We start from the raw sequence: 27144 nt of genomic DNA, 5'->3' as shown, positions 1-27144 counted from the left end.
ACTTCACAATTTCTCCTAGGCTTTGAAGAACTGTCACCATTACTACTCTTGCACTTTGGTGTCATTATTAAGCAAAATTAAGGGTTATTTTCAGGCCAGGGTAAACTGTGGATAACTGAAACCATGGAAACTGCACCCATGGATATGGAGGTCCTACTGTACCACTTGTAATGTTTATGGATAGAGTTGCAAGGTTAGCATTTTTTGTATGTATGATTTATGTTTTAATTTTACAGGTAAAACTTTATTAGCTCAGACCATAGCTCAGTGTTTGGATGTTCCCTTTGCTATTTGTGACTGCACGACTCTGACTCAAGCTGGCTATGTGGGAGAGGACATAGAATCTGTGATTGCAAAATTGCTTCAGGATGCTAACTACAATGTAGAGAAGGCACAGACTGGTAAGCTTTTAAAACATTTCAGTAAGTGGTGAAATCTAATATTTTACCAATTTGTTTTTGTTTGTAATTGTATCCAAATGGTATACTACCAACAATACTGAAGAAAAGACATATTTGCAGAAAACTTTTTTGGATAACATGTCTATTTGACGAGATCCTTATCATTGTCATACAGAGGATAAAAATTTCATGTATATATTCTGTGTTTTTTCGTTCAATCACTGTCTTTCCAGAAGTGTGTTGACATCACAATTCAAGCCCTTAAAACTCAAAGCCTCTTATCTCTTCCCTCCAACCATTCCATCCTAGATTTATACACCCTCTTTCCCAATTTTTTTCCTCTCCAGACTATCTCAGCAACCCTTTCTGAACCCTCTGCATTGTACCCTAGGTGACCCCACATTGTCTTTTAATTTCCACACTTATTTGTTATATAGTATAATACTTTTCAAGTTTTGTTTGTATTGTCTATACAAGTATTGTATTGTTAAGTAAAAGGACACATATGCAACTAATGTGACATTTTATTGTGGCAACGTTTCGCTCTCCAGGAGCTTTGTCAAGTTAGTAACAATTTGAGAAGGTTCCTGGAGAGTAAAACATTGCTACAATAAAATGTCACATTAGTTGCACGTGCCCTTTTACCTAACATATTGTCAGCAATTCTTCCTTTATTACTAGGTATTGTATTCTTGGATGAGGTGGATAAGATTGGAGCAGTGCCGGGGATTCACCAGTTGCGAGATGTAGGTGGGGAAGGAGTTCAGCAGGGTATGCTCAAGGTCAGCATTTTATTTGATATAGTTGGGGTTTTTCATTATCTTTTTGCCATTCACAAATCTCTTATTAGAGGCCTCTACCCACAATATTTCATTGCCTGTTTTTGTGAAATATTTCTTTATATTCTCATTGCTTTTCACCAAAGAAAGAAATTTGTTGAATGAAATATTGATCTGATTTTGTATACACTACATGAAAAGTACATAGAATGTGTTAAATGCAGATGTATGTAACCATAGTAGATGCTTCATGACTCATGAAATCATAATGGCACGATTGCAAACAAACCATACCACGGGTGGGATTTGAACCCGCGGTCAGAGAGTCTCAAAACTCCAGACCGTCGCGTTAGCCACTGGACTAGCTAGCCACAATAAGATTCGTCCAACTAAGTATAGGTGTAGAAATATACCTAGTTGGACAAATCTTATTGTGGCTAGCTGGTCCAGTGGCTAACGCGACGGTCTGGAGTTTTGAGACTCTCTGACCGCGGGTTCAATTTCCGCCCGTGGTAGGTGGGTTTAGATGCTTCATCTAGCCTTTCCTCAATTGCCTGTAGAAGTAATTATTCACACACCTGAGAGCAGTTATTGTCTCTTCTTTTTCCTGAGTGAAGATTGTTTTCACAATCCCAGGTGTTATTAATTAGAAATGTGTTATGTCTTTCTTTCTTTCAACGCACCGGCCATATCCCACCGAGGTGGGGTGGCCCAAAAGGAAAAACAAAAGTTTCTCCTTGTACATTTAGTAATACGTATATACAGGAGAAGGGGTTACTAGCCCCTTGCTCCTGGCATTTTAGTCGCCTCTTACAACACTCCACTTCCCCATGGAGATAGGAGGAAATAAACAAGAACAAGAACTAGAAAGAAAATAGCACAAAACCCAGAGGGGTGTGTATATACACGTATATGCTTGGAGGACCAAACAGGGATAACAGGGAAGGCACTACAATGGATCAAGGAATACTTGTCAGGAAGACAGCAGCGAGTCATGGTACGTGGCGAGGTGTCAGAGTGGGCACCTGTGACCAGCGGGGTCCCACAGGGGTCAGTCCTAGGACCAGTGCTGTTTCTGGTATTTGTGAACGACATGACGGAAGGAATAGACTCCGAGGTGTCCCTGTTTGCAGATGACGTTAAGTTGATGAGAAGAATTCACTCGATCGAAGACCAGGCAGAACTACAAAGGGATCTGGACAGGCTGCAGACCTGGTCCAGCAATTGGCTCCTGGAGTTCAATCCCACTAAGTGCAAAGTCATGAAGATTGGGGAAGGGCAAAGAAGACCGCAGATGGAGTACAGTCTAGGGGGCCAGAGACTACAAACCTCACTCAAGGAAAAAGATCTTGGGGTGAGTATAACACCAGGCACATCTCCTGAAGCGCACATCAACCAAATAACGGCTGCAGCATTTGGGCGCCTAGCAAACCTCAAAACAGCATTCCGACATCTTAATAAGGAATCGTTCAGGACCCTGTACACCGTGTACGTTAGGCCCATATTGGAGTATGCGGCACCAGTTTGGAACCCACACCTAGCCAAGCACATAAAGAAACTAGAGAAAGTGCAAAGGTTTGCAACAAGACTAGTCCCAGAGCTAAGAGGTATGTCCTGCGAGGAGAGGTTAAGGGAAATCAACCTGATGACACTGGAGGACAGGAGAGATAGGGGGGACATGATAACGACATACAAAATACTGAGAGGAATTGACAAGGTGGACAAAGACAGGATGTTCCAGAGATTGGACACAGTAACAAGGGGACACAGTTGGAAGTTGAAGACACAGATGAATCACAGGGATGTTAGGAAGTATTTCTTCAGCCACAGAGTAGTCAGGAAGTGGAATAGTTTGGGAAGCGATGTAGTGGAGGCAGGATCCATACATAGCTTTAAGCAGAGGTATGATAAAGCTCACGGCTCAGGGAGAGTGACCTAGTAGCGATCAGTGAAGAGGCGGGGCCAGGAGCTTGGACTCGACCCCTGCAACCTCAACTAGGTGAGTACACGAATGTGTAGTGTGACCTAAGTGTAAGTAGAAGTAGCAAGACATACCTGTAATCTTGCATATTTATGAGACAGACAAAAGACGCCAGCAATCCTACCATCATGTAAAACCATTACAGGTTTTCGTTTTCACTCACTTAGCAGGACGGTAGTACCTCCCTGGGTGGTTGCTGTCTACCAACCTACTACCTTTAAAATGTGTTATTTATTTTTTTTTTTCAACAAGTCGGCCGTCTCCCACCGAGGCAGGGTGACCCAAAAAAAGAAAGAAAATCCCCAAAAAGAAAATACTTTCATCATCATTCAACACTTTCACCACACTCACACATTATCACTGCTTTTGAAGAGGTGCTCAGAATACAACAGTTTAGAAGCATATACGTATAAAGATACACAACATATTCCTCCAAACTGCCAATATCCCAAACCCCTCCTTTAAAGTGCAGGCATTGTACTTCCCATTTCCAGGACTCAATTCCGACTATATGAAAATAACCGGTTTCCATGAATCCCTTCACTAAATATTACCCTGCTCACACTCCAACAGATCGTCAGGTCCTAAGTATCATTCGGCTCCATTCACTCCTATCTAACACGCTCATGCACGCTTGCTGGAAGTCCAAGCCCTTCACCCACAAAACCTCCTTTACCCCTTCTTTCCAACCCTTTCGAGGACGACCCCTACCCCTCTTTCCTTCCCCTATAGATTTATATGCTTTCCATGTCATTCTACTTTGATCCATTCTCTCTAAATGACCAAACCACCTCAACAACCCCTCCGAATTTTCTGCATAATATTTACACCACACATTGCCCTTAGACAGGACATCTCCACTGCCTCCAACCGTCTCCTCGCTGCTGCATTTACCACCCAAGCTTCACATCCATATAAGAGTGTTGGTACTACTATACTTTCATACATTCCCTTCTTTGCCTCCATAGATAACGTTTTTTGACTCCACATATACCTCAACGCACCACTCACCTTTTTTCCCTCATCAATTCTGTGATTAACCTCATCCTTCATAAATCCATCCGCCGACACGTCAACTCCCAAGTATCTGAAAACATTCACTTCTTCCATACTCCTCCTCCCCAATTTGATATCCAATTTTTCTTTATCTAAATCATTTGATACCCTCATCACCTTACTCTTTTCTATGTTCACTTTCAACTTTCTACCTTTACACACATTCTCAAACTCATCCACTAACCTTTGCAATTTTTCTTTAGAATCTCCCATAAGCACAGTATCATCAGCAAAAAGTAACTGTGTCAATTCCCATTTTGAATTTGATTCCCCATAATTTAATCCCACCCCTCTCCCAAACACCCTTGCATTTACTTCTTTTACAACCCCATCTATAAATATGTTAAACAACCATGGTGACATTACACATCCCTGTCTAAGACCTACTTTTACCGGGAAGTATTCTCCCTCTCTTCTACACACCCTAACCTGAGCCTCACTATCCTCATAAAAGCTCTTTACAGCATTTAGTAACTTACCACCTATTCCATATACTTGCAACATCTGCCACATTGCTCCTCTATCCACTCTATCATATGCCTTTTCTAAATCCATAAATGCAATAAAAACTTCCCTACCTTTATCTAAATACTGTTCACATATATGCTTCAATGTAAACACTTGATCTACACATCCCCTACCCACTCTGAAGCCTCCTTGCTCATCCGCAATCCTACATTCTGTCTTACCTCTAATTCTTTCAATTATAACCCTACCGTATACTTTTCCTGGTATACTCAGTAAACTTATTCCTCTATAATTTTTACAATCTCTTTTGTCCCCCTTCCCTTTATATAAAGGGACTATACATTCTCTCCGCCAATCCCTAGGTACCTTCCCCTCTTTCATACATTTATTAAACAAAAGTACCAACCACTCCAACACTATATCCCCCCTGCTTTTAACATTTCTGTCATGATCCCATCAGTTCCAGCTGCTTTACCCCCTTTCATTCTACGTAATGCCTCACGTACCTCCACCACACTTACATTCTTCACTCCTTCACTCCTAAAAGATGGTATACCTCCCTGGCCAGTGCATGAAATTACCGCCTCCCTTTCTTCCTCAACATTTAAAAGTTCCTCAAAATATTCTCGCCATCTACCTAATACCTCCCTCTCCCCATCTACTAACTCCCCTACTCTGTTTTTAGCTGACAAATCCATACTTTCCCTAGGCTTTCTTAACTTGTTTAACTCACTCCAAATTTTTTTCTTATTTTCATTAAAATTTCTTGACAGTGCCTCTCCCACTCTTTCATCTGCTCTCCTTTTGCACTCTCTCACCACTCTCTTCACCTTTCTTTTACTCTCCATATACTCTACTCTTCTTGTAACACTTCTGCTTTGTTAATACCTCTCATAAGCTACCTTTTTCTCTTTTATCACACCCTTTACTTCATCATTCCACCAATCACTCCTCTTTCCTCCTGCCCCCACCCTCCTATAACCACAAACTTCTGCCCTACATTCTAATACTGCATTTTTAAAACTATTCCAACCCTCTTCAACCCCCCCACTACTCATCTTTGCACTAGCCCACCTTTCTGCCAATAGTCGCTTATATCTCGCCCGAACTTCCTCCTCCCTTAGTTTATACACTTTCACCTCCCTCTTACTTGTTGTTGCCACCTTCCTCTTTTCCCATCTACCTCTTACTGTAACTGTAGCTACAACTAAATAATGATCCGATATATCAGTTGTCCCTCTATAAACATGTACATCCTGGAGCCTACCCATCAACCTTTTATCCACCAATACATAATCTAACAAACTACTTTAATTACGTGCTACATCATACCTTGTATATTTATTTATCCTCAAACCATACCCCCGGCCGGGATTGAACCCGCGGTCATAGTCTCAAAACTCCAGCCCGTCGCATTAGCCACTAGACCAGCTAGCCACAATAAGATTCATCCAACTAGGTATATTTCTACACCATAGGAAGGTTAGCACAGGCACCACTGTGACCACAAATGCAAGTTTTTACAGACGAATCTCCAGCTAGCGTGGCCGTGACGAACTCTATCTCAAGTCCCTTCACTGCCGTAAAAACTTGCATTTGTGGTCACAGTGGTGCCTGTGCTAACCTTCCTATGGTGTAGAAATATACCTAGTTGGATGAATCTTATTGTGGCTAGCTGGTCTAGTGGCTAATGCGACGGGCTGGAGTTTTGAGACTATGACCGCGGGTTCAATCCCGGCCGGGGGTATGGTTTGTTTGCAATTGTGTCATTACGATTTCTTGAGTCATATTTATCTTCTTTTTCATAAAATATGTATTACTTATTACCAAATTTCTTTCTACACATAGCTCAATTAAAGGCTCCCCATTTACATTTAGCCCTGGCACCCCAAATTTACCTACTACTCCCTCCATAACATTTTTACCCACTTTAGCATTGAAATCCCCAACCACCATTACTCTCACACTTGATTCAAAACTCCCCACGCATTCACTCAACATTTCCCAGAATCTCTCTCTCTCCTCTACACTTCTGTCTTCTCCAGGTGCATACACGCTTAATATAACCCACTTTTCACATCCAATCTTTATTTTACTCCACATAATCCTTGAATTTATACATTTGTAGTCCCTCTTTTCCTGCCATAGCTTATCCTTCAACATTATTGCTACTCCTTCTTTAGCTCTAACTCTATTTGAAACCCCTGACCTAATCCCATTTATTCCTCTCCATTGAAACTCTCCCCCCCCACCAGTTTCTTCTCATTCATAACATTCACAATCATCTCTTTCTTATCATTTGCACAACATCCATGCACATTCAGACTTCCCACTTTGACAATTTTCTTCTTCTTATTCTTTTTAGTAATCTTTACAGGAAAAGGGGTTACTAGCCCATTGTTCCCGGCATTTTAGTTGACTTTTACAACACGCATGGCATAAAAAAAAATCAATATTTTTTGTCTGCCAGAATTGATTGCTGATTTTCCCAGTGCTTGCTTAGCAACATAGCCTTTATATTAATACAGTATATCTTTGATATAACAGACTTAAGAAGTATAAGATTAGATCTGCTGAATCTCTTAATTCAGAAACACAGGATAGCATCCATTGGTTGCAGACATGCCATTATTGTTATTGTGGCACACTAGTCTCATCCTTATTCATTCATTAAATTGAGTTTTAGTTGTATTTAATTTTTTAATAAAAAATGGTGAATATTTCCATCTGTGGGTCACCCTACCTTGTTGGAAAAGGACTGATGTGGTATAAATACAGTAAACACTTGATTTAATGAAGTAATGTGGGAGAGTGGGTAGCAGGTAGTAATAGTTGAGGCATATAGAGATGAAATTGTTTTGCCATGATCATAACAGTAACATTATTCTGTAACTAACAGACTGTCACTTGTTTTGTAATCACTGGTAACTGACCCAGTGAATTTTGTCCCAGATTTCCAGAATTCATCAAATGGAGGTTTGTCAAATTGAAGGTTTACTGTATATTGGGAGAAGTAAATTTATTTCATTTACATTAAAGGAACAGGGCTAGGAGCAACACTGAATATGCAAATGATAAGAGAGAAAGGAAGTGTTTAATGTAAAGAAACAGAATCTGATACCTTTAGGTTTTTGATCTCTCAAAAGCAGAGCTTCAGGAAATTGTGGTACTGAATTAGAAATACACTGGAGCCTGGTAAACATAAGAATTGGGTATAGGCAGTTTAGACAGCAGTAGATGTTTAGGTATGAAAAGAAGAGCTAAAGGCTTCAAGTTAAAATATTTTTGATAGTCCCCCCTATCCCCCAAAAGAAAATGTAAGCTTGTGAATAGATAAGATATTCATGATTGGCCCCGCATTAAAAAAAAAAGTTGGATAATTAAAATGTCCAAATTACAGAGTTTGCAAATTTGGTGGTTCATTGGTGTGTGTGTGTATACACATTTAGCCCATGAGAAATGTACTATAGTGCATGAAAACTGCCTTATCCATATACTTTACTAGTAAAGCATTTTACTGTTCATTGAAACCTGTAGAAAGGTTTTCATAGCCCAAGGAACTACAGTAAAAAAAAAAATTCATACCATTTTTTCTTAGTACTGAACTTAGAAATTTATAGCTTTTGTTGTTGTTTATTGATTTGTTATTCATCTGCAGATGCTTGAAGGCACTGTTGTTAACGTGCCAGAGCGCAACTCTCCACGGAAGCTGCGTGGGGAAACCGTGCAAGTGGACACTACCAATATTCTCTTTGTTGCCTCTGGAGCCTTCAATGGTCTCGACCGTGTCATATCAAGAAGAAATAACGAGAAGGTAAGAACTTTCATGTAAGTTGATTTCTGTACAGGTACATTGTGTTTGCAGGTTTCATGCAGGCATGTCAAATTGAATGTTTCATTTATTTTTTACTTTACTAATACAGTCATATGTAAGTTTGTATTTAGCTGTGTGTGAAGTGCCCAGTCTAGCTTATAAATGTTGGTTGAATTTGTCCATAGTGAAGGCATGGGTAAATACATTAGTAAAATAGAGCTTTTGTTTAGTTTAACTGAATTTTGGTTTATTTTTCACATGCCATTTTTTTTTTTTATAATGGTGAATTTACTTCCTGTCTGCCAATTTTGTCTTCTTGCTTCCTTTAGGTATGTCTCGGCCTTCAGGGGCAGGAGGAGAGGAGAGCAGGGGGCTTTGTATTATCTTGCCCTTGTATTTCAATTCCCATTAAGTGTTAAAGGCATTTTAAAAATAACTTTAAATATGCAAAAAAAAAAAATCCACCTACTAGTTTGTCTAAGAAAAAAAAAGTGAAGGCATTGACACAATCTTTCCATCTAAAGATGGAAAGATTGAAGATTGTATTATAACATTAATGGTACATGATATCGACAAGTTGAAGAATTAGATACCCGTGCAACAGCTGGGTATTTTTATATATGCAAGGAACTAGATATGTGCAACAACTGTGTGAGATACACAGTTGTTGCACGTGTATCCATATCTTCAATGAAGATTGTCACTTGGAGTCCTATAAAAGTGAGAAAATAGGAAAAGTGTTTGAGAAAATTTGCATTAATTTTAATACAGTACCATAATGTTTATCTCTTCTGACTAATGCATGTGTGGAAATGTTGCATTTTTGAAATCTGACACCATTCTCTTGTTTGGTTTAAAAAGTACAACTTCAAGAAGTTTTCAGGAACAAGAACATGTGCATCCATTATTTTATTATTTTTTATTATCACACCGGCCGATTCCCACCAAGGCAGGGTGGCCCGAAAAAGAAAAACTTTCACCATCATTCACTCCATCACTGTCTTGCCAGAAGGGTGCTTTACACTACAGTTTTTAAACTGCAACATTAACACCCCTCCTTCAGAGTGCAGGCACTGTACTTCCCATCTCCAGGACTCAAGTCCGGCCTGCCGGTTTCCCTGAATCAGGGAAACCGGTGCATCCATTATGATAATTATTTTATTACCGATTTTCATATGGGTTGTCACATTAAATCTGAGTTATGCAGTATTTCCTTTCACTATAAATGCCGCATCAGATGCGGCATTCTCCACCTGACCTCAACATTCTGAACATGACTATAAATACTCCCGTACCTTCCACCCCAGGTAGATCTGTGTGTGACTTGAAAAAGCCCACTGTGTGGGTGAAACATTGTCAATAAAGGATCACATTAAACTGCATATGTGTTTATGTTTCCATTGTGTCGGTATTTTATACCATTTATTTTCATCGTGTCAAACACTGCAGTAGAAATGGATCCTTCACATAGAGAATACCTGGACCTCCTTCTAAAATCTTTCATCATAAATTGCATTACCATATACATATTAAACAACAATAAAAGTGGTATTATAAAGAACATATTTAAAAAAAATAACACACTGGCCATCTCCAACTAAGGCACATAAAGTTTTTCTTCTTTTTACATTTAGTGATTTCTGAAGAAGGGGTTACTAGCCCCTTGCTCTCATCATTTTAGTCTCGTCTTACAACACTCATTGCTTACAGAGGAAGGCTTCTTCACCACTTCCCCGTGGAGAATTTTTTAAAAAATTAATGTAAAAATACACGTTTAAAGTTGATTCATTTTGTTTATGTGATTCAGTGTGCGTACAATATAGAGTGCACCCCCTCACTGGTGAAATTATTGCAGTCATCCATGAACATCCTTAAAATTGTGAAGTTGCCAGCCTGGTAGAGTTATTATTGAAAGAATTAAGAATAAGACAGAATAGGATAGCAGATGAACAAGGAGGCTTTAGGAAAGGAAGAGGGTGTGTGGACCAGGTGTTTACAGTGAAACATATAATTGAACAGTATTTAGATAAGGCTAAAGAGGTTTTTGTGGCATTTATGGATTTGGAAAAGGCGTATGACAGGGTGGATAAGGGGGCAATGTGGCAGATGTTGCAGGTGTATGGTGTAGGAGGTAGGTTACTGAAAGCAGTGAAGAGTTTTTATGAGGATAGTGAGGCTCAAGTTAGAGTATGTAGGAAAGAGGGAGATTATTTCCCAGTAAAAGTAGGCCTTAGACAAGGATGTGTGATGTCACCGTGGTTGTTTAATATATTTATAGATGGGGTTGTAAGAGAAGTAAATGCGAGGGTCTTGGCAAGAGGCATGGAGTTAAAAGATAAAGAATCACACATAAAGTGGGAGTTGTCACAGTTGCTCTTTGCTAATGACACTGTGCTCTTGGGAGATTCTGAAGAGAAGTTGCAGAGGTTGGTGGATGAATTTGGTAGGGTATGCAAAAGAAGAAAATTAAAAGTGAATACAGGAAAGAGTAAGGTTATGAGGATAATAAAAAGATTAGGTGATGAAAGATTGGATATCAGATTGGAGGGAGAGAGTATGGGGGAGGTGAATGTATTCAGATATTTGGGAGTGGACGTGTCAGCGAATGGGTCTATGAAAGATGAGGTGAATCATAGAATTGATGAGGGGAAAAGGGTGAGCAGTGCACTTAGGAGTCTGTGGAGACAAAGAACTTTGTCCTTGAAGGCAAAGAGGGGAATGTATGAGAGTATAGTTTTACCAACGCTCTTATATGGGTGTGAAGCATGGGTGAGGAATGTTGCAACGAGGAGAAGGCTGGAGGCAGTGGAGATGTCGTGTCTGAGGGCAATGTGTGGTGTGAATATAATGCAGAGAATTCGTAGTTTGGAAGTTAGGAGGAGGTGCGGGATTACCAAAACTGTTGTTCAGAGGGCTGAAGAAGGGTTGTTGAGGTGGTTCGGACATGTAGAGAGAATGGAGTAAAACAGAATGACTTCAAGAGTGTATCAGTCTGTAGTGGAAGGAAGGCGGGGTAGGGGTCGGCCTAGGAAAGGTTGGAGGGAGGGGGTAAAGGAGGTTTTGTGTGCGAGGGGCTTGGACTTCCAGCAGGCATGCGTGAGCGTGTTTGATAGGAGTGAATGGAGACAAATGGTTTTTAATACTTGACGTGCTGTTGGAGTGTGAGCAAAGTAACATTTATGAAGGGATTCAGGGAAACCGGCAGGCCGAACTTGAGTCCTGGAGATGGGAAGTACAGTGCCTGCACTCTGAAGGAGGGGTATTAATGTTGCAGTTTAAAAACTGTAGTGTAAAGCACCCTTCTGGCAAGACAGTGATGGAGTGAATGATGGTGAAAGTTTTTCTTTTTCGGGCCACCCTGCCTTGGTGGGAATCGGCCATTGTGTTAATAAATAATAAAATTTTATATTTTCACTCAGATTCTGCAAGACTGAATTTTGGATAGGAGAAATAAGAATGCGATTTATTACTTTAATGATTAAGACACATATGCAGCAGTTGGGTATTGTTATTGTTGAAATGTTTAGCCTACACAGTAGGCTTCTCCAGTTAAATACAGCAGCAGTGGGTGACATGATATAATAAAGATACCTATCTGTTGTGCATGTCTTAATTATTACCTTGTTGGTATTTTATACCATTTTCAACATTTATTACTCTGTTGAAGGCTGCTGTGTTCATAACATAAACAGCATTTGAAGTACTGCATGTGTGTTGTGAGCAAGTCTGTGACACAACAGATGCTAGTTGAAGTTTTTTCTTATGTATGGATTATAATACAGTACAGTACATAAGTACTGTTTAGCATGTGTGCAGTCATGTCATCCATAAAACTTCATCTTCATAATTTTAAACTGGCAATTTGACTTGTAGCAATCATACATTTTACAATCATTTAAGTACGAAATGGAAACTAATTCTATGTTGGGTATGTGTTCTAAATTGAAAATAAGATTAGTGCCTTCACTTAATTTTAGATTTTTATTTATTATTCATTAAAATTTTGTGAAATATTCTACTGTTGTTGGCCAGCCACTGATGGAAGTTGAGAAACTAAGGGTTACCTTTTCCTTTTCTTATCTTAAACCAAACTGTTCTTCAATATTGCTAGTTTCTCTTTTCATAGGTTCTTTTTTGACTATTATGTACAGTATTCAGTTTCTTCATTCCTACTCTTCCTTGTTTGACTCAATGCTAAGGGTTTTGTTATTGTCTTTTGTGTGTTTATATCTGCAAAAAATCATAAGTGATAGCCAAATCAGAAGTCTTTGGAAAATGTTTTAGGTGTTGATACTTGCAGATATCAAGATTGTTAGCACCTGAAATGTTTGAGGAAGACTGCCTGTAACCCCTTGCCTTCAGTGTGGGAAAAGGTGGACATGATAGAGATGGACATAGGTATTTGCCATAGACAGTAGTTTTCTAATAAAATGCATATACAATATAATCAATGTAGAGTTATTGTTGTATGAATCTGTCATTGAACTCTTGCCTTTGCTTATTATTTTACCTCTAAATTAAGCAGTTGTGTTAACTGTAACGCATAAACGTGCTTGTCTGAAATATTCTCATATCGTGTTTACACTTTCTTTTTTTCATGCTACAGTTTCAAGTAAGTCTGGAACAGTTTTAAGAAATATTTTTTTTTTATTATTTTTAATCACTTGTACATTTGTATAACCATCATTAATAAATGGTTGATATTAGTGACTCAAGGCAGTAGAAATGGATGTGTCCCTCCTCTTGGTGATGGTCAGTTTTATCTACTTTCTGATCCCAGCACTCAACAAACTGATGATGCATAATATACAACTCCACTGTCTACTACCCAGATTGTGGACAGGTCTATAGACAAAATACCAAAATAGGAGACAACTGTATGATGCAACAATACGCTGCATACTCTCAAATTTTTTTTTTAACACTCCAGCTGTGTCCCACTGATGTAGAATGCCCCGATGAAGAAGAAAACACTTTCACTGTCACTCATTCAGTTGCTGTCGTGCCAGAAGCACAATAACATTGCAGCTCAGATGACCCTCCAAACCGCGACATCCCCACTCCTCCTTCAGAGTGCAGACACTGTACTTCCACCTCCAGGACTCAGATATAGCTGTCTTCCATTTTGGTGTTTGCTTTACATTCGCTCTATCTTTTGTTTTTGCTTTAATTTTCTTCCTTGTTTACCATTTCCAATTTAAGATTAAAGTACTTTTATGCATATCATGCACACCATTTTCCTACATAGGCAGTCTTCATCCATATTTCTCTAATGTGTATGAAAATAATTGTTGGTCTGTGCATGGCTTGTTGCAATGACAGGCAATGTATTTTTTCCTGTGAGCTAAATTTTATCTTATTTTTTCTTTTAAATATCATGAATGTCTTTCTCTTTCTAGAAATTTCTGTTCATTTCTCTCTCTCCATTTAATTACTGGTAGATGGTATTTTTTTCTATGATTCATGTTTTTGGGGAGGGGGGAGGCTTATGATTCAACTTGTTTCACAATTGTTGTTGTACAGTACCTACAGAATCTTTTCCACACATTGCATTTGCTAAGTTTCTCCACCTTGATAATAATAATAATAATAATAATAATAATAATCTCTATATTTTATCATAGACTGAGTGATAGCCTTAAGAAACATGAGAATAATTTTTTCACTGTAATGTGAATGCAGACTCCCATCAGAAATTCTCAGTGATTTAATGAAGAATTCTGCACTGTGATTTATCAAATAATTTAAGAAATAAAGGTGTGAAAAGAATAAAGGAATAAGTTATCTTATAGTTTGTTAACAAATATACAGTTTAGGCATGAAAAGACAGAAGTAGAAGTAAGGACAAACCATAATAAAGTAAACTCTCCATTTTTTTTTTTTCAACAAGTCGGCCGTCTCCCACCGAGGCAGGGTGACCCAAAAAAGAAAGAAAATCCCCCAAAACAAAATACTTTCATCATCATTCAACACTTTCACCTCACTCACACATCATCACTGTTATTGCAGAGGTGCTCAGAACACAACAGTTTAGAAGCATATACAACACAAACTCTCCATATAATGGATTAATTGGGGAGAGCAGGTGGCCAGTAATGGCATTTGTGGTGTAGAGAGAAGAGATTGCTGTGATTGTAACTTTTTTCTTTTATTAACACATCAGCTGTCTCCCACCAAGGCAGGGTGGCCCAAAAAAGAAAAACTATCATCGTTCACTCCATCACTGTCTTGCCAGAGGCACACTTACACTACAGTTATAAAACTGCAACATTAACACCCTTCCTTCAGAGTGCAGACACTGTACTTCCCATCTCCAGGACTCAAGTATGGCCTGCTGGTTTCCTTGAATTCCTTCATAAACGTTACCTTGCTCACACTCCAACAGCACGTCAAGTCCTAAAAACTATTTGTCTCCATTCACTCCTATTGAACATGCTCACACGTTTGCAGAAAATTTCCAGCCAAGACAGGACTCGCAGCATTGGTTTCAAGTTGGAAAAATTCAGATTCTGGAAGGATATAGGAAAGCACTGGTTTGGTAATAGAGTTGTGGATGAGTGGAACAAATTCCTGAGTACAGTTATAGAAGCTAAAACGTTGTGTAGTTTTAAAAATAGGTTAGATAAATACGTGAGTGGGTGTGGGTGGATGAGAGTTGGACCTGACTAGCTTGTGCTACTAGGTCTGATGCCGTGCTCCTTCCTTAAGTGGAAGTGACCAGACTAGGTGGGTCATTGGGCTAATCCAGGGGGGGGACCTGCTCTGCATGGGTCAGTAGGCCTGCTGCAGTGTTCCTTCTTTCTTATGTTCTTATAAAAACTCTTCACTGCTTTCAGTAACCTACCTCCTATTCCATACATTTGCAACAGCTGCCACATTGCCACTTATCCACCCCGTCATACACCTTTTTCAAATCCATAAATGCCACAAAAACCACTTTACCTTTATCTAAATACTGTTCACCTATATGTTTCATTGTAAACACTTGGTCAACACATCCCCTACCTTTCCTAAAGCCTCCTTGTTCATCTGCTATCCTACTCTCTGTCTCCATGATTGTAACAATGATTTACAATTCTATAACTGACTTTGTCCATTATTTCCAAATCGATTAACCCAGTAGATTTTGTTACGTATTTCTGAAGTCCATTATATGCAAAGTTTAGTGTAATTCGCTAAATAATATTGTTATTTGTAAAGACACCCAGCATTTGAGAATTTATTTGTACATAACCAAAGAGTCAAGCTTGGGTTGTAAATACTGCAGCGAGGAGGTGGTTGGAGGAAGTGGAAATGTCCTGTCCAAGGGCAATGTGGGGTGTAAATATTATGCAGAAAATTCGGAGTGTGGAAATTAGGAGGTGTGGAGTTAATAAAAGTATTAGTCAAGAGGGGTTGTTGAGGTGGATTGGTCATTTAGAGAGAATGAATCGAAGTAGAATGACATGGAGAGCGTATAAATCTGTAGGGGAAGGAAGGCGGGGTAGGGGTCATCTTTGAAAAGGTTGGAGGGAGGGGGTAAAGGAGGTTTTGTGGGAGAGGGATTGGACTTCTAGCAAGCGTGCATGAGCATGTTATATAGGAGTGAATGGAGACAAATGGTATTTGGGACATGACGAGCTGTTGGAGTGTGAGCAGGGTAATATTTTGTGAAGGGATTCAGGGAAACCAGTTATTTTTATATAGCCGGACTTGAGTCCTGGAAATGGGAAGTACAGTGCCTGCATTTTAAAGGAGGGGTTTGAGATATTAGCAGTTTGGAAGGATATGTTGTGTATCTTACATGTATATGCTTCTAAACTGTTGCATTCTGAGCACCTCTGCAAAAGCAGTGAGTGTGTGTGAGTGAGGTGAAAGTGTTGAATGATGATGAAAGTATTTTTTGGGGGGATTTTCTTTCTCTTTTGGGTCACCCTGCCTCGGTGGGAGACGGCCGACTTGTTAAAAAAAAAAAAAATAAAAAAGGAGTCTCAGCTTATTTTCCTAGTCACTTTCTGTATGTCGCTTTAAGACCGTCAGATGTGTGACTGTAACATTGAAATGTGATTGTGACTTGTTTATTTTAATGTATGCTAGTGTGAGATTCCTTCTTAAGGGCCTGCTCTTATGGTCATAGTGGTGTCCCAGGCTTTCTTTCATAGTAGTATATAGAGGTATACCTAGTGTAATGAATTTTCTTAGGCTGACATTGTACAATGGGAAAAGTGTTTGCTTAATTTAAGGATTGTCTTGCCATGGGTCAGGTCTTGTCCTTTCCCGAGTTGTTTATGATCATGTTACAATTTTGCAAAAAATGACTTTAAAGGGACTTGAGTTAGATCTCTCCATAGCTATGTTGGTGTGAGATTTGTCCATAAAAACCTGCATTTGTAGTTGCAGTGGTGCCGTGAAATGACCTTCCTATTGTATAGAAATATGCTTAGTGGGAAGAGTTTTTAGCTAGCCTTGTCTTGGATCAAATCCTTTCCATTCCTTGATAAGTTTAATCCCTATTTTAGGGATTAAGGTTTTCTTGAGTGGTAGTGTACATGTGAATTGCAACCTTAATGACCCTTGTGGAATCATTGGCTTTGTACTTCATAAACTGACCTAACATTCGACATCAATCTAAGGTTAAGGAATAGCTTATACAGTTGTTGGCTCTGAATATTTTTTCCCCCGTTGTTTACTGGAAGACCATCAGAGTTAAGATAAACTTATTTAGTTATTTATCAGTGATCTATATTTCAAATCTTATGAAGCAAACCTCATCATCTTTGAAACTTATTTTTTCTTAAGTATCTCATCAGAATTTTTTGTGCTTCTCTGCAGTACCTAGGCTTCGGCATCGGAGGCCAGTCAGTTGGTCGGCGAGCAGCATCACAGGCAGATGTGGCTCACCTAACTGCCAGCACAGATGCAGAGGAAGACAATCAGGAAAAAGATGCTCTCTTAACCAAAGTAGAAGCAAGGGACCTCATTGAATTTGGAATGATTCCTGTAAGTGTTGACATGTTTGTGAAACTGCAATTTGTTCTGTTGGAAAGGTCTCTTTCTCATATACAGTAGGGCTCCACTTATACGGCAGGTTAGGTTCCAGGCTACTGCCGTAAAGCATAAATCGCCGTAAAGTGGAACACCTTTTTTTCACTTATAAATACATATAAATACTAGATAACAAGTTCACACTAACATATATTAAGTTAACAATAGAACTACCTATTAAAAGCAATAAAAAAGTAATATACACATGTAGTACACTCATTACTTACCTTAAAATATTTGTTGTATTAATCTAGGGTGAGATGAGTAGTATTTATTTTAAGAAATCAAGTGTGGTATGTATGGTAGCCAGCGAGGCTACCATACCAGGCCACCCCACCCACACGTAATATTTTATGACGTTTAAGTGTCCCAGAGCGATTAAATGCATGTACAGTTCACTCATTACTTACCTTAAAACATTTGTAGTCTTAATGTAGGGTCAGAGGTGAGCAAATGAGATAAAACGAATAAATGAGAGAGAGAGAATGAGTACATGAGAGAGGACAGGCACGGAGTTAAGCAAACAATCCAGGCGTACGCAAGTTTTGTAAACAAACCAGGTGAACAAGTCTGGTTTGTGTACATGTTACATTGTGTAAAAGTTGTCTCTATGTTGATATGGTAGAATAAATAAAGAGGAGCACTCCCATTCTCGTGTAACACCAGTTTTAGAAGAAATAACGCTCTGAGTAAAGGCATACGAAAGGAATAATTTTCTACAGTTACCCCCCAGTAACACACTTTCTCTGATGTTGGACTAGAGAAAACGTTATTCTTGCCGTCACTCGTACAATTTGTCTGGCTACCACATCTCATATTTGTTACTTTATTCTACTGTGGGGTGTATTTATCATCTTTATATGTTACATATTGCGTTTATGATATAATTTTGAAAAAATATCATAGATGGATACACAAATAAATAACAAAAAAAGGCACAATACCGTGACTGGAACGATACACAAATAACCCGCACATAAAAGAGAGAAGCTTTTTTTTTTTTATTATTATCACACCGGCCGATTCCCACCAAGGCAGGGTGGCCCGAAAAAGAAAAACTTTCACCATCATTCACTCCATCACTGTCTTGCCAGAAGGGTGCTTTACACTACAGTTTTTAAACTGCAACATTAACACCCCTCCTTCAGAGTGCAGGCACCGTACCTCCCATCTCCAGGACCCAAGTCCGGCCCGCCGGTTTCCCTGAATCCCTTCATAAATGTTACTTTGCTCACACTCCAACAGCACGTCAAGTATTAAAAACCATTTGTCTCCATTCACTCCTATCAAACACGCTCACGCATGCCTGCTGGAAGTCCAAGCCCCTCGCACACAAAACCTCCTTTACCCCCTCCCTCCAACCCTTCCTAGGCCGACCCCTACCCCGCCTTCCTTCCACTACAGACTGATACACTCTTGAAGTCATTCTGTTTCGCTCCATTCTCTCTACATGTCCGAACCACCTCAACAACCCTTCCTCAGCCCTCTGGACAACAGTTTTGGTAATCCCGCACCTCCTCCTAACTTCCAAACTACGAATTCTCTGCATTATATTCACACCACACATTGCCCTCAGACATGACATCTCCACTGCCTCCAGCCTTCTCCTCGCTGCAACATTCATCACCCACGCTTCACACCCATATAAGAGCGTTGGTAAAACTATACTCTCATACATTCCCCTCTTTGCCTCCAAGGACAAAGTTCTTTGTTTCCACAGACTCCTAAGTGCACCACTCACTCTTTTTCCCTCATCAATTCTATGATTCACCTCATCTTTCATAGACCCATCCGCTGACACGTCCACTCCCAAATATCTGAATACGTTCACCTCCTCCATACTCTCTCCCTCCAATCTGATATTCAATCTTTCATCACCTAATCTTTTTGTTATCCTCATAACCTTACTCTTTCCTGTATTCACCTTTAATTTTCTTCTTTTGCACACCCTACCAAATTCATCCACCAATCTCTGCAACTTCTCTTCAGAATCTCCCAAGAGCACAGTGTCATCAGCAAAGAGCAGCTGTGACAACTCCCACTTTGTGTGTGATTCTTTATCTTTTAACTCCACGCCTCTTGCCAAAACCCTCGCATTTACTTCTCTTACAACCCCATCTATAAATATATTAAACAACCACGGTGACATCACACATCCTTGTCTAAGGCCTACTTTTACTGGGAAAAAATTCCCCTCTTTCCTACATACTCTAACTTGAGCCTCACTATCCTCGTAAAAACTCTTCACTGCTTTCAGTAACCTACCTCCTACACCATACACTTGCAACATCTGCCACATTGCCCCCCTATCCACCCTGTGGATAGGGGGACCATTGACAAAGTCACACTAGATGGATTAATGAAAATGTGTATATTAACGTAATATATGACATTTAATGAGACTTGGTAATTATTATTGAGTATTATTTTTTTCTTTTTTCTTATTTTAACAAGTCGGCCGTCTCCCACTGAGGCAGGGTGACCCAAAAAGAAAGAAAAAATCCCCAAAAAGAAAATACTTTCATCATCATTCAACACTTTCACCTCACTCACACATAATCACTGTTTTTGCAGAGGTGCTCAGAACACAACAGTTTAGAAGCTTATACGTATAAAGATACACAATATATCCCACTAAACTGCTAATATCCCGAACCCCTCCTTTAGAGTGCAGGCATTGCACTTCCCATTTCCAGGACTCAAGTCCGGCTATATAAAAATAACCGGTTTCCCTGAATCCCTTCACTACATATTACCCTGCTCACACTCCAACAGAGCATCAGGTCCCAAATACCACTCGTCTCCATTCACTCCTATCGAACACTCTCATCCACGCCTGCTGGAAGTCCAAGCCCCTTGCCCACAAAACCTCCCTTACCCCTTCTTTCCAACCTTTTCAAGGACGACCTCTACCCCGCCTTCCTTCCCCTACAGATTTATACGCTCTTCATGTCATTCTACTCTGATCCATTCTCTCTAAATGACCAAACCACTTTAACAACCCCTCTTCAGCCCTCTGACTAATACAGTGGTCCCTCACTTTTCGTAGTTCTCGGCAATCGTAAATTTCGCCAATCATAGGGGTATTTTCGTATAAACATGGACTCGCTTTTCATGGGTTGACTCGCAAATAGTAGTTCATCCGGGACGCGTACGCACGGTGTGAGCCGGGGAGGCCTCCTTACCCAGCCAGTCTGGCATTGTTTACCAGTGAGTGAAGGTCCCCTCAAGAGCTCCTACGAAATATTTCATAATATTCCACTCATTTCAGTGCTTGCAAGTACTAAATAAGCTACCGTGGCTCCAAAGAAAGCTCCTAGTGCCAAGCCTGTGGTAAAGAAGGTGAGAAATATGTACAGTGACAAAGTCTTGGGCCATTTTAGGGAAGTGTTAAAGAGATGCCAGAAACAGAGCTCTCTCCACAGTTACTTTGTGAGACAGGACTAGAGTGACTCTCAAGGTGGTCCTAGTGGCATTAAGAAACAGAGAAGAGAAGCAACCCCAGAGAAGCAATTGGTACCTGAGGTGTTGCTGGAAGGGAATTTCCCTTCCAAACTGTAAACAATCCAATCTCTCTCCTCCTCCAGTCTCCCATACACTAAGAAGAATCTCCAATAAAGGTAAGTGTTATGCTGTTAATGTTTCATTCATCATTTCCCATTGTATTGTTTATGTACTACATGTATATTTCATGTAAAAATTTTTTTTGTTTTAATACTTCTGGGTGTCAGAAACGGATTAATTGTATTTACATTATTTCTTATGGGGAAAATTGATTCGCAAATCGTAAATTTCGTTTATAGTAGCTCCTCCAGGAACGGATTAATTACGAAAAACGAGGGACCACTGTACTTTTATTAACTCCACACCTCCTAATTTCCACACACCGATTTTTTCTGCAAAATATTTACACCACACATTGCCCTTAGACAGGACATCTCCACTGCCTCCAACCGCCTCCTCGCTGCTGCATTCACAACCCAAGCTTCACACCCATATAAGAGTGTTGGTACTACTATACTTTCATACATTCCCTTCTTTGCCTCCATAGATAACGTTTTTTGTCTCCACATATACCTCAATGCACCACTCACCTTTTTTCCCTCATCAATTCTACGATTAACCTCATCGTTCATAAATCCATCCGCCGACACGTCAACTCCCAAGTATGTATCTGAAAACATTCACTTCTTCCATACTCCTCCTCCCCAATTTGATGTCCAATTTTTCTTTATCTAAATCATTTGATACCCTCATCACCTTACTCTTTTCTATGTTCACTTTCAACTTTCTACCTTTACACACACTCCCAAACTTGTCCACTAACCTTTGCAATTTTTCTTTAGAATCTCCCATAAGCACAGTATCATCAGCAAAAAAGTAACTGTGTCAATTCCCATTTTGAATTTGATTCCCCATAATTTAATCCCACCCCTCTCCCGAACACCCTTGCATTTACTTCTTTTACAACCCCATCTATAAATATATTAAACAACCATGGTGACATTACACATCCCTGTCTAAGACCTACTTTTACTGGGAAGTATTCTCCCTCTCTTCTACACACCCTAACCTGAGCTTCACTATCCTCATAAAAGCTCTTTACAGCATTTAGTAACTTACCACCTATTCCATATACTTGCAACATCTGCCACATTGCTCCCCTATCCACTATCATATGCCTTTTCTAAATCCATAAATGCAATAAAAACTTCCCTACCTTTATCTAAATACTGTTCACATATATGCTTCAATGTAAACACTTGATCTACACATCCCCTACCCACTCTGAAGCCTCCTTGCTCATCCGCAATCCTACATTCTGTTTTACCTCTAATTCTTTCAATTATAACCCTACCGTACACTTTTCCTGGTATACTCAGAAAGAATTTTGGTGGTCGCTGCCAATATTTACTTATCAGAAAATGCTCTTTCTAGCCACTCAGAATGCCCCCTCACACTTCAGAATACAAAAATTTTGATGAATGAAAATTACTAATTTGCCTGGTTGCAAGATGGTCTGCTAAAAAAAATTTTTGCGTGTTGTAAAAGTCAAATTAAATGCCAGGAACAATGGGCTAGTAACCCCTTTTCCTGTAATAATTACTAAAAAGAATAATTTTTACTAGGTTGGAAGGAGGGGGTAAAGGAGGTTTTGTGGGAAGGGGCTTGGACTTCCAGCAAGCGTGCATGAGCATGTTAGATAGGAGTGAATGGAGACGAATGGTATTTAGGACCTGACGAGCAATTGGAGTGTGAGCAGGGTAATATTTAGTGAAGGGATTCAGGGAAACCGGTTATTTTATATAGCCGGACTTGAGTCCTGGAAATGAGACGTACAATGCCTGCACTTTAAAGGAGGGGTTTGGGATATTGGCAGTTTGGAGGGATATGTTGTGTATCTTTATACGTATATGCTTCTAAACTGTTGTATTCTGAGCACCTCTGCAAAAACAGTGATTATGTGTGAGTGTGGTGAAAGTGTTGAATGATGATGAAAGTATTTTCTTTTTGGGGATTTTCTTTCTTTTTGGGTCACCCTGCCTTGGTGGGAGACAGCCAACTTGTTAAAAAAAAAAAATTTAAAGTATAAATGCTTTGTATAAAAGTACTGTACTATACAATATATAAAAAGTAAAACGTGCTGGATAGCTAATCTGTAATAGTAGTACAGTGGTACCTCGAGTTTCGGACAGCTCCCAACTCGAACAATTATGTAAGTATATTTTTGTAAGTGCTTTTGTAAAAGTATTTTTGGGAGTCTGAAATGGGAACAAATTAATTTCATTTGGTATCAGCACTCAAACAGCCTTCTGGAACGAATTAAGTTCATAACTCGAGGTACCACTGTACTAGTCATAAATGTATGATATGAAAAACAGGTGAAAGAAATGAGAAATTGTATGCATTTTTTAAATTCTTTGATTTGATTATATCTAAGGTTCTTGTCCTCAGTGTTGAATGACCCTTGCAATGTTAGCATTTTGTTGCTTGAATATTATAATGATGCCCTTCTATATTCTATCTTTGGGTAAGTGTCTCCTCACCTCTTGAAAGTGAGAAGAGGTGTTTACCTTGAGAGGGTTTCGGGGGTCAACACTCCCACCGCCTAGTCTGAGACCAGGCCTCATTGTGGATCAGGGTCTGATCAACCAGGCTGTTACTGCTGGCCCCACGTAATGCTGATGCTGATTGTTTATTTTTTTATGTAGGAGTTTGTGGGTCGTTTTCCTGTACTAGTGCCATTCCACTCATTAACTGGTTCCATGCTGGTGAAGATCCTAACCGAGCCCAAGAATGCTCTCGTCCCACAGTTCCAGATGCTCTTCGGAATGGACAAGGTAAGATGATCATAGATTAATATGTACAGTAGGTGTGATGGAAGTCATAATGTTGTACAGTAGCAGGAAGCTCAAAGCAGATATTGTACTCAACAAGAGAGTGGGCAAATGCCCCACGTACAAGTTCAGATGCTTATTTACACTTATACATATAGTATTTGTCATTAAAGTACACCAGGTGAAAGGAATCCAGCATACTTCGATGTCCAAAGTACTACCCTACTCTGGTAGGTTTGACAACAAGACAAAATGTTATTTTGTCCTAGCAACTTGGAGCAGGATGTCGCAGGATTCCCAAAGGCTACTGGCTGCATCTTAAGTGCCTTCTAGGCTTGTGTGGTACTCCTGTGCTATGTGATCGAGGTCAAAGTTTGTCAGGCATTCTTGGTTATTGACAGATTAATATGGGCAGGAGTGAGTCACTTGACATGTGAGACAATTGCACATATCTTCAGATTACATAAGGCAGGCCATGAAGTGCAGGAAATAGTAGAAGCCATTGATGTTTACAAGTGTCCAGTGAGGACCTGGTTGGGTCAGTGCCTTGAGAACTGTTGATAACATCCCCACACCAAAAGCATGTCCAGGGAAGCCTTACAAAACATCCCCACTAATGTTGCCTGTAATAACATGCTTAAAATTGCTGTTATTGATTGCCCGAATCTTTCATGGTGTAGTACAAGGTTGTTATGCAAGATAGTGTTCGTTGCCAGACCACAAAATCTGTTGTCCATTGGCTTCATGCTTGTGAGGTACTCTTCTTTGGTGACTCTCCAGGATATTCCCCAGACTTGAACCCCACTGAGAATCCCTGGGCTGTTATAGAGCATGATCTGATAAAGAAAGGATGTCAGCCGACTCCAACGATTTTAGGGTGCCATCCACGAGCTGTGATGGAATTTACCCCATGAAACCCTGTGGAATGAGTGTTCGTTACTTCCTAGATGGCTAAGGAATGTCCTAAACTACAGGGACAACCTATTTTGTGGTTGTGATTTTAGAGAGGGCCAGCATACTTTAATAATGAACATTGTAAATAATCCTTATCAATAAAGTTTTCAGAAAACTCTTGTTTTGACTTTGCAACCTTTAAATAGTTTATTTAGTAGTTAAAATTATTTTATATGAAAATTACTAATATTGCTTAAATCATTTTGGGGTTTTTGAAGCAGTATTTTAGCTTTTTGTTAATACTCTATACATACACACTTTTCTTGTATGATATTATGTGTTTAATTTAAAAAGTTAGAAGGGGGTACTCTGCTAATGATGTCTTAATGTTTTTATTTCCTCGTTAAAATCTCAAAGTACAAAATTACCTGAGGCTCTTTTATTGCAGGTAGAGTTGAGCTTTACTCTTGATGCCATGGAAGCCATCTCCCATCAAGCAATGGAGAGGAAGACAGGGGCCAGAGGTCTTCGTGCTATCATGGTAGGTAGTTTACCAATTTGTGGGGGAATGAATTCATGAAAGTATAAAGAACTGTTGGGTGTGAAGTGGTGAATGGAAGGATTAAACAAACTTTCAAAAAAAAACTAGTACATCTCTCTGACTGTTCAAATGTTTTAATTCCTGTCATTAATATCACATGTGCAGTTGTTGCATATTTACTCTGTCATTATCTTGAAATCCATGAATATCTTATGGATGCTCTTGTTGTTAATCCAATAGGCTGAAGTTATTATGGTCATCTTGGTATTTCTCACGCCAATCATATTTGAAAAAAAATATTCCAAAACTTTGTTTGATCATTTTAGTCAGTGCTGAAGATCAGTCTTTAACTAATTTAATAGATATGGATGAAAGCTAGGGTTAACAGTTGACTTTCAAGAGTCTAATATTAACATATATTAAATGAATACAGTGAGGATTAGGCAGTGATGTCAAGTTTGAAGTTAGTGTGTGATGTGAACAGAAGATAACATAACAGGTCAAAGACAGTTTGGGGATTGTCTTCTTCTTTTGACAAAGTGGCTGTATTCCACTGAAGATTTTGGGAATATACAAGGTGTAATTGAGAGAACATAGGAGGGTGTATAAATCCGGAGTATACAGGAGGAGGGATAGAGGACAACTCAGGAAGGATTGGAGGGAGGGAGCTAAAGAAGTTTTGAATGATTGGGGCTATGATTTATGTCACTTCATACCACGGAGAATGTTTTTTTCTGGTTAATGATAGTCAGTATACTGCATTGTATAGTCTTAAATTATTGCATTTTACTGTGTAATATCAACTTGATTAATGTCTCTAGTTTCAAGCCTATTTTAAAAAGATTGTATATACAGCAAATAACAAAAAGGCACAACACTGTGTCTGGAACAGTACATAAATAACCTTCACATAGGAGAAAGAACCTTAGGATGATGTTTCCGTCCAACTTGGACCATTAACTAGTCACACTAACACACAAAGGTAAGAGGGCCAGTATATATACAGTAGGGCCCCATTTATATGGCAGGTTAGGTTCCAGGCTACCGCCGTAAAGTGGAACGCCCTTTTATTCCACTTATAAATGCACGTAAATACTAGATAACAAGTTTACACTAACATATATCGTTAGCAACAGAACTAGGCATTATAAACCAATAAAAAAGTAAAATATTCATATAGTACACTCATTATTTACCTTAAAATATTTGTGAGTGGTGCGTTGAGGTATATGTAGAGTCAAAAAACGTTATCTATGGAGGCAAAGAAGGGAATGTATGAAAGTATAGTAGTACCAACACTCTTATATGGATGTGAAGCTTGGGTGGTAAATGCAGCAGCGAGGAGACGGTTGGAGGCAGTGGAGATGTCCTGTCTAAGGGCAATGTGTGGTGTAAATATTATGCAGAAAATTCGGAGTGTGGAAATTAAGAGAAGGTGTGGAGTTAATAAAAGCATTAGTCAGAGGGCAGAAGAGGGGTTGTTGAGGTGGTTTGGTCATTTAGAGAGAATGGATCAAAGTAGAATGACATGGAAAGCATATAAATCTATAGGGGAAGGAAAGAGGGGTAGGGGTCGTCCTCGAAAGGGTTGGAAAGAGGGGGTAAAGGAGGTTTTGTGGGTGAGGGGCTTGGACTTCCAGCAAGCGTGCATGAGCGTGTTAGATAGGAGTGAATGGAGACGAATGATACTTGGGACCTGACGATCTGTTGGAGTGTGAGCAGGGTAATATTTAGTGAAGGGATTCAGGGAAACCGGTTATTTTCATATAGTCGGACTTGAGTCCTGGAAATGGGAAGTACAATGCCTGCACTTTAAAGGAGGGGTTTGGGATATTGGCAGTTTGGAGG

At 39.5% G+C, this 27144-nt stretch overlaps 1 protein-coding gene across 2 annotated transcripts in view; it reads left to right on the top strand.

Moving 5' to 3' along the window:
- Positions 1–27144, top strand: part of ClpX (Caseinolytic protease chaperone subunit) — a 62188-nt gene that overhangs the window by 29695 nt on the left and 5349 nt on the right. For both annotated transcript variants that reach the window (XM_070099142.1, XM_070099143.1), the window contains exons 7-12: positions 237–401; positions 1083–1183; positions 8344–8499; positions 17311–17478; positions 23736–23864; positions 25204–25296. In XM_070099142.1, coding sequence (XP_069955243.1) covers positions 237–401; positions 1083–1183; positions 8344–8499; positions 17311–17478; positions 23736–23864; positions 25204–25296 — 812 coding nt within the window. The remainder of the gene's footprint in view (positions 1–236; positions 402–1082; positions 1184–8343; positions 8500–17310; positions 17479–23735; positions 23865–25203; positions 25297–27144) is intronic.

The sequence above is a fragment of the Cherax quadricarinatus genome, chromosome 66, assembly GCF_038502225.1.
Source record: "Cherax quadricarinatus isolate ZL_2023a chromosome 66, ASM3850222v1, whole genome shotgun sequence".
In the NCBI taxonomy this organism is placed as follows: Eukaryota; Metazoa; Arthropoda; class Malacostraca; order Decapoda; family Parastacidae; genus Cherax; species Cherax quadricarinatus.
This window is presented reverse-complemented; position numbering and strand designations above follow the sequence as displayed.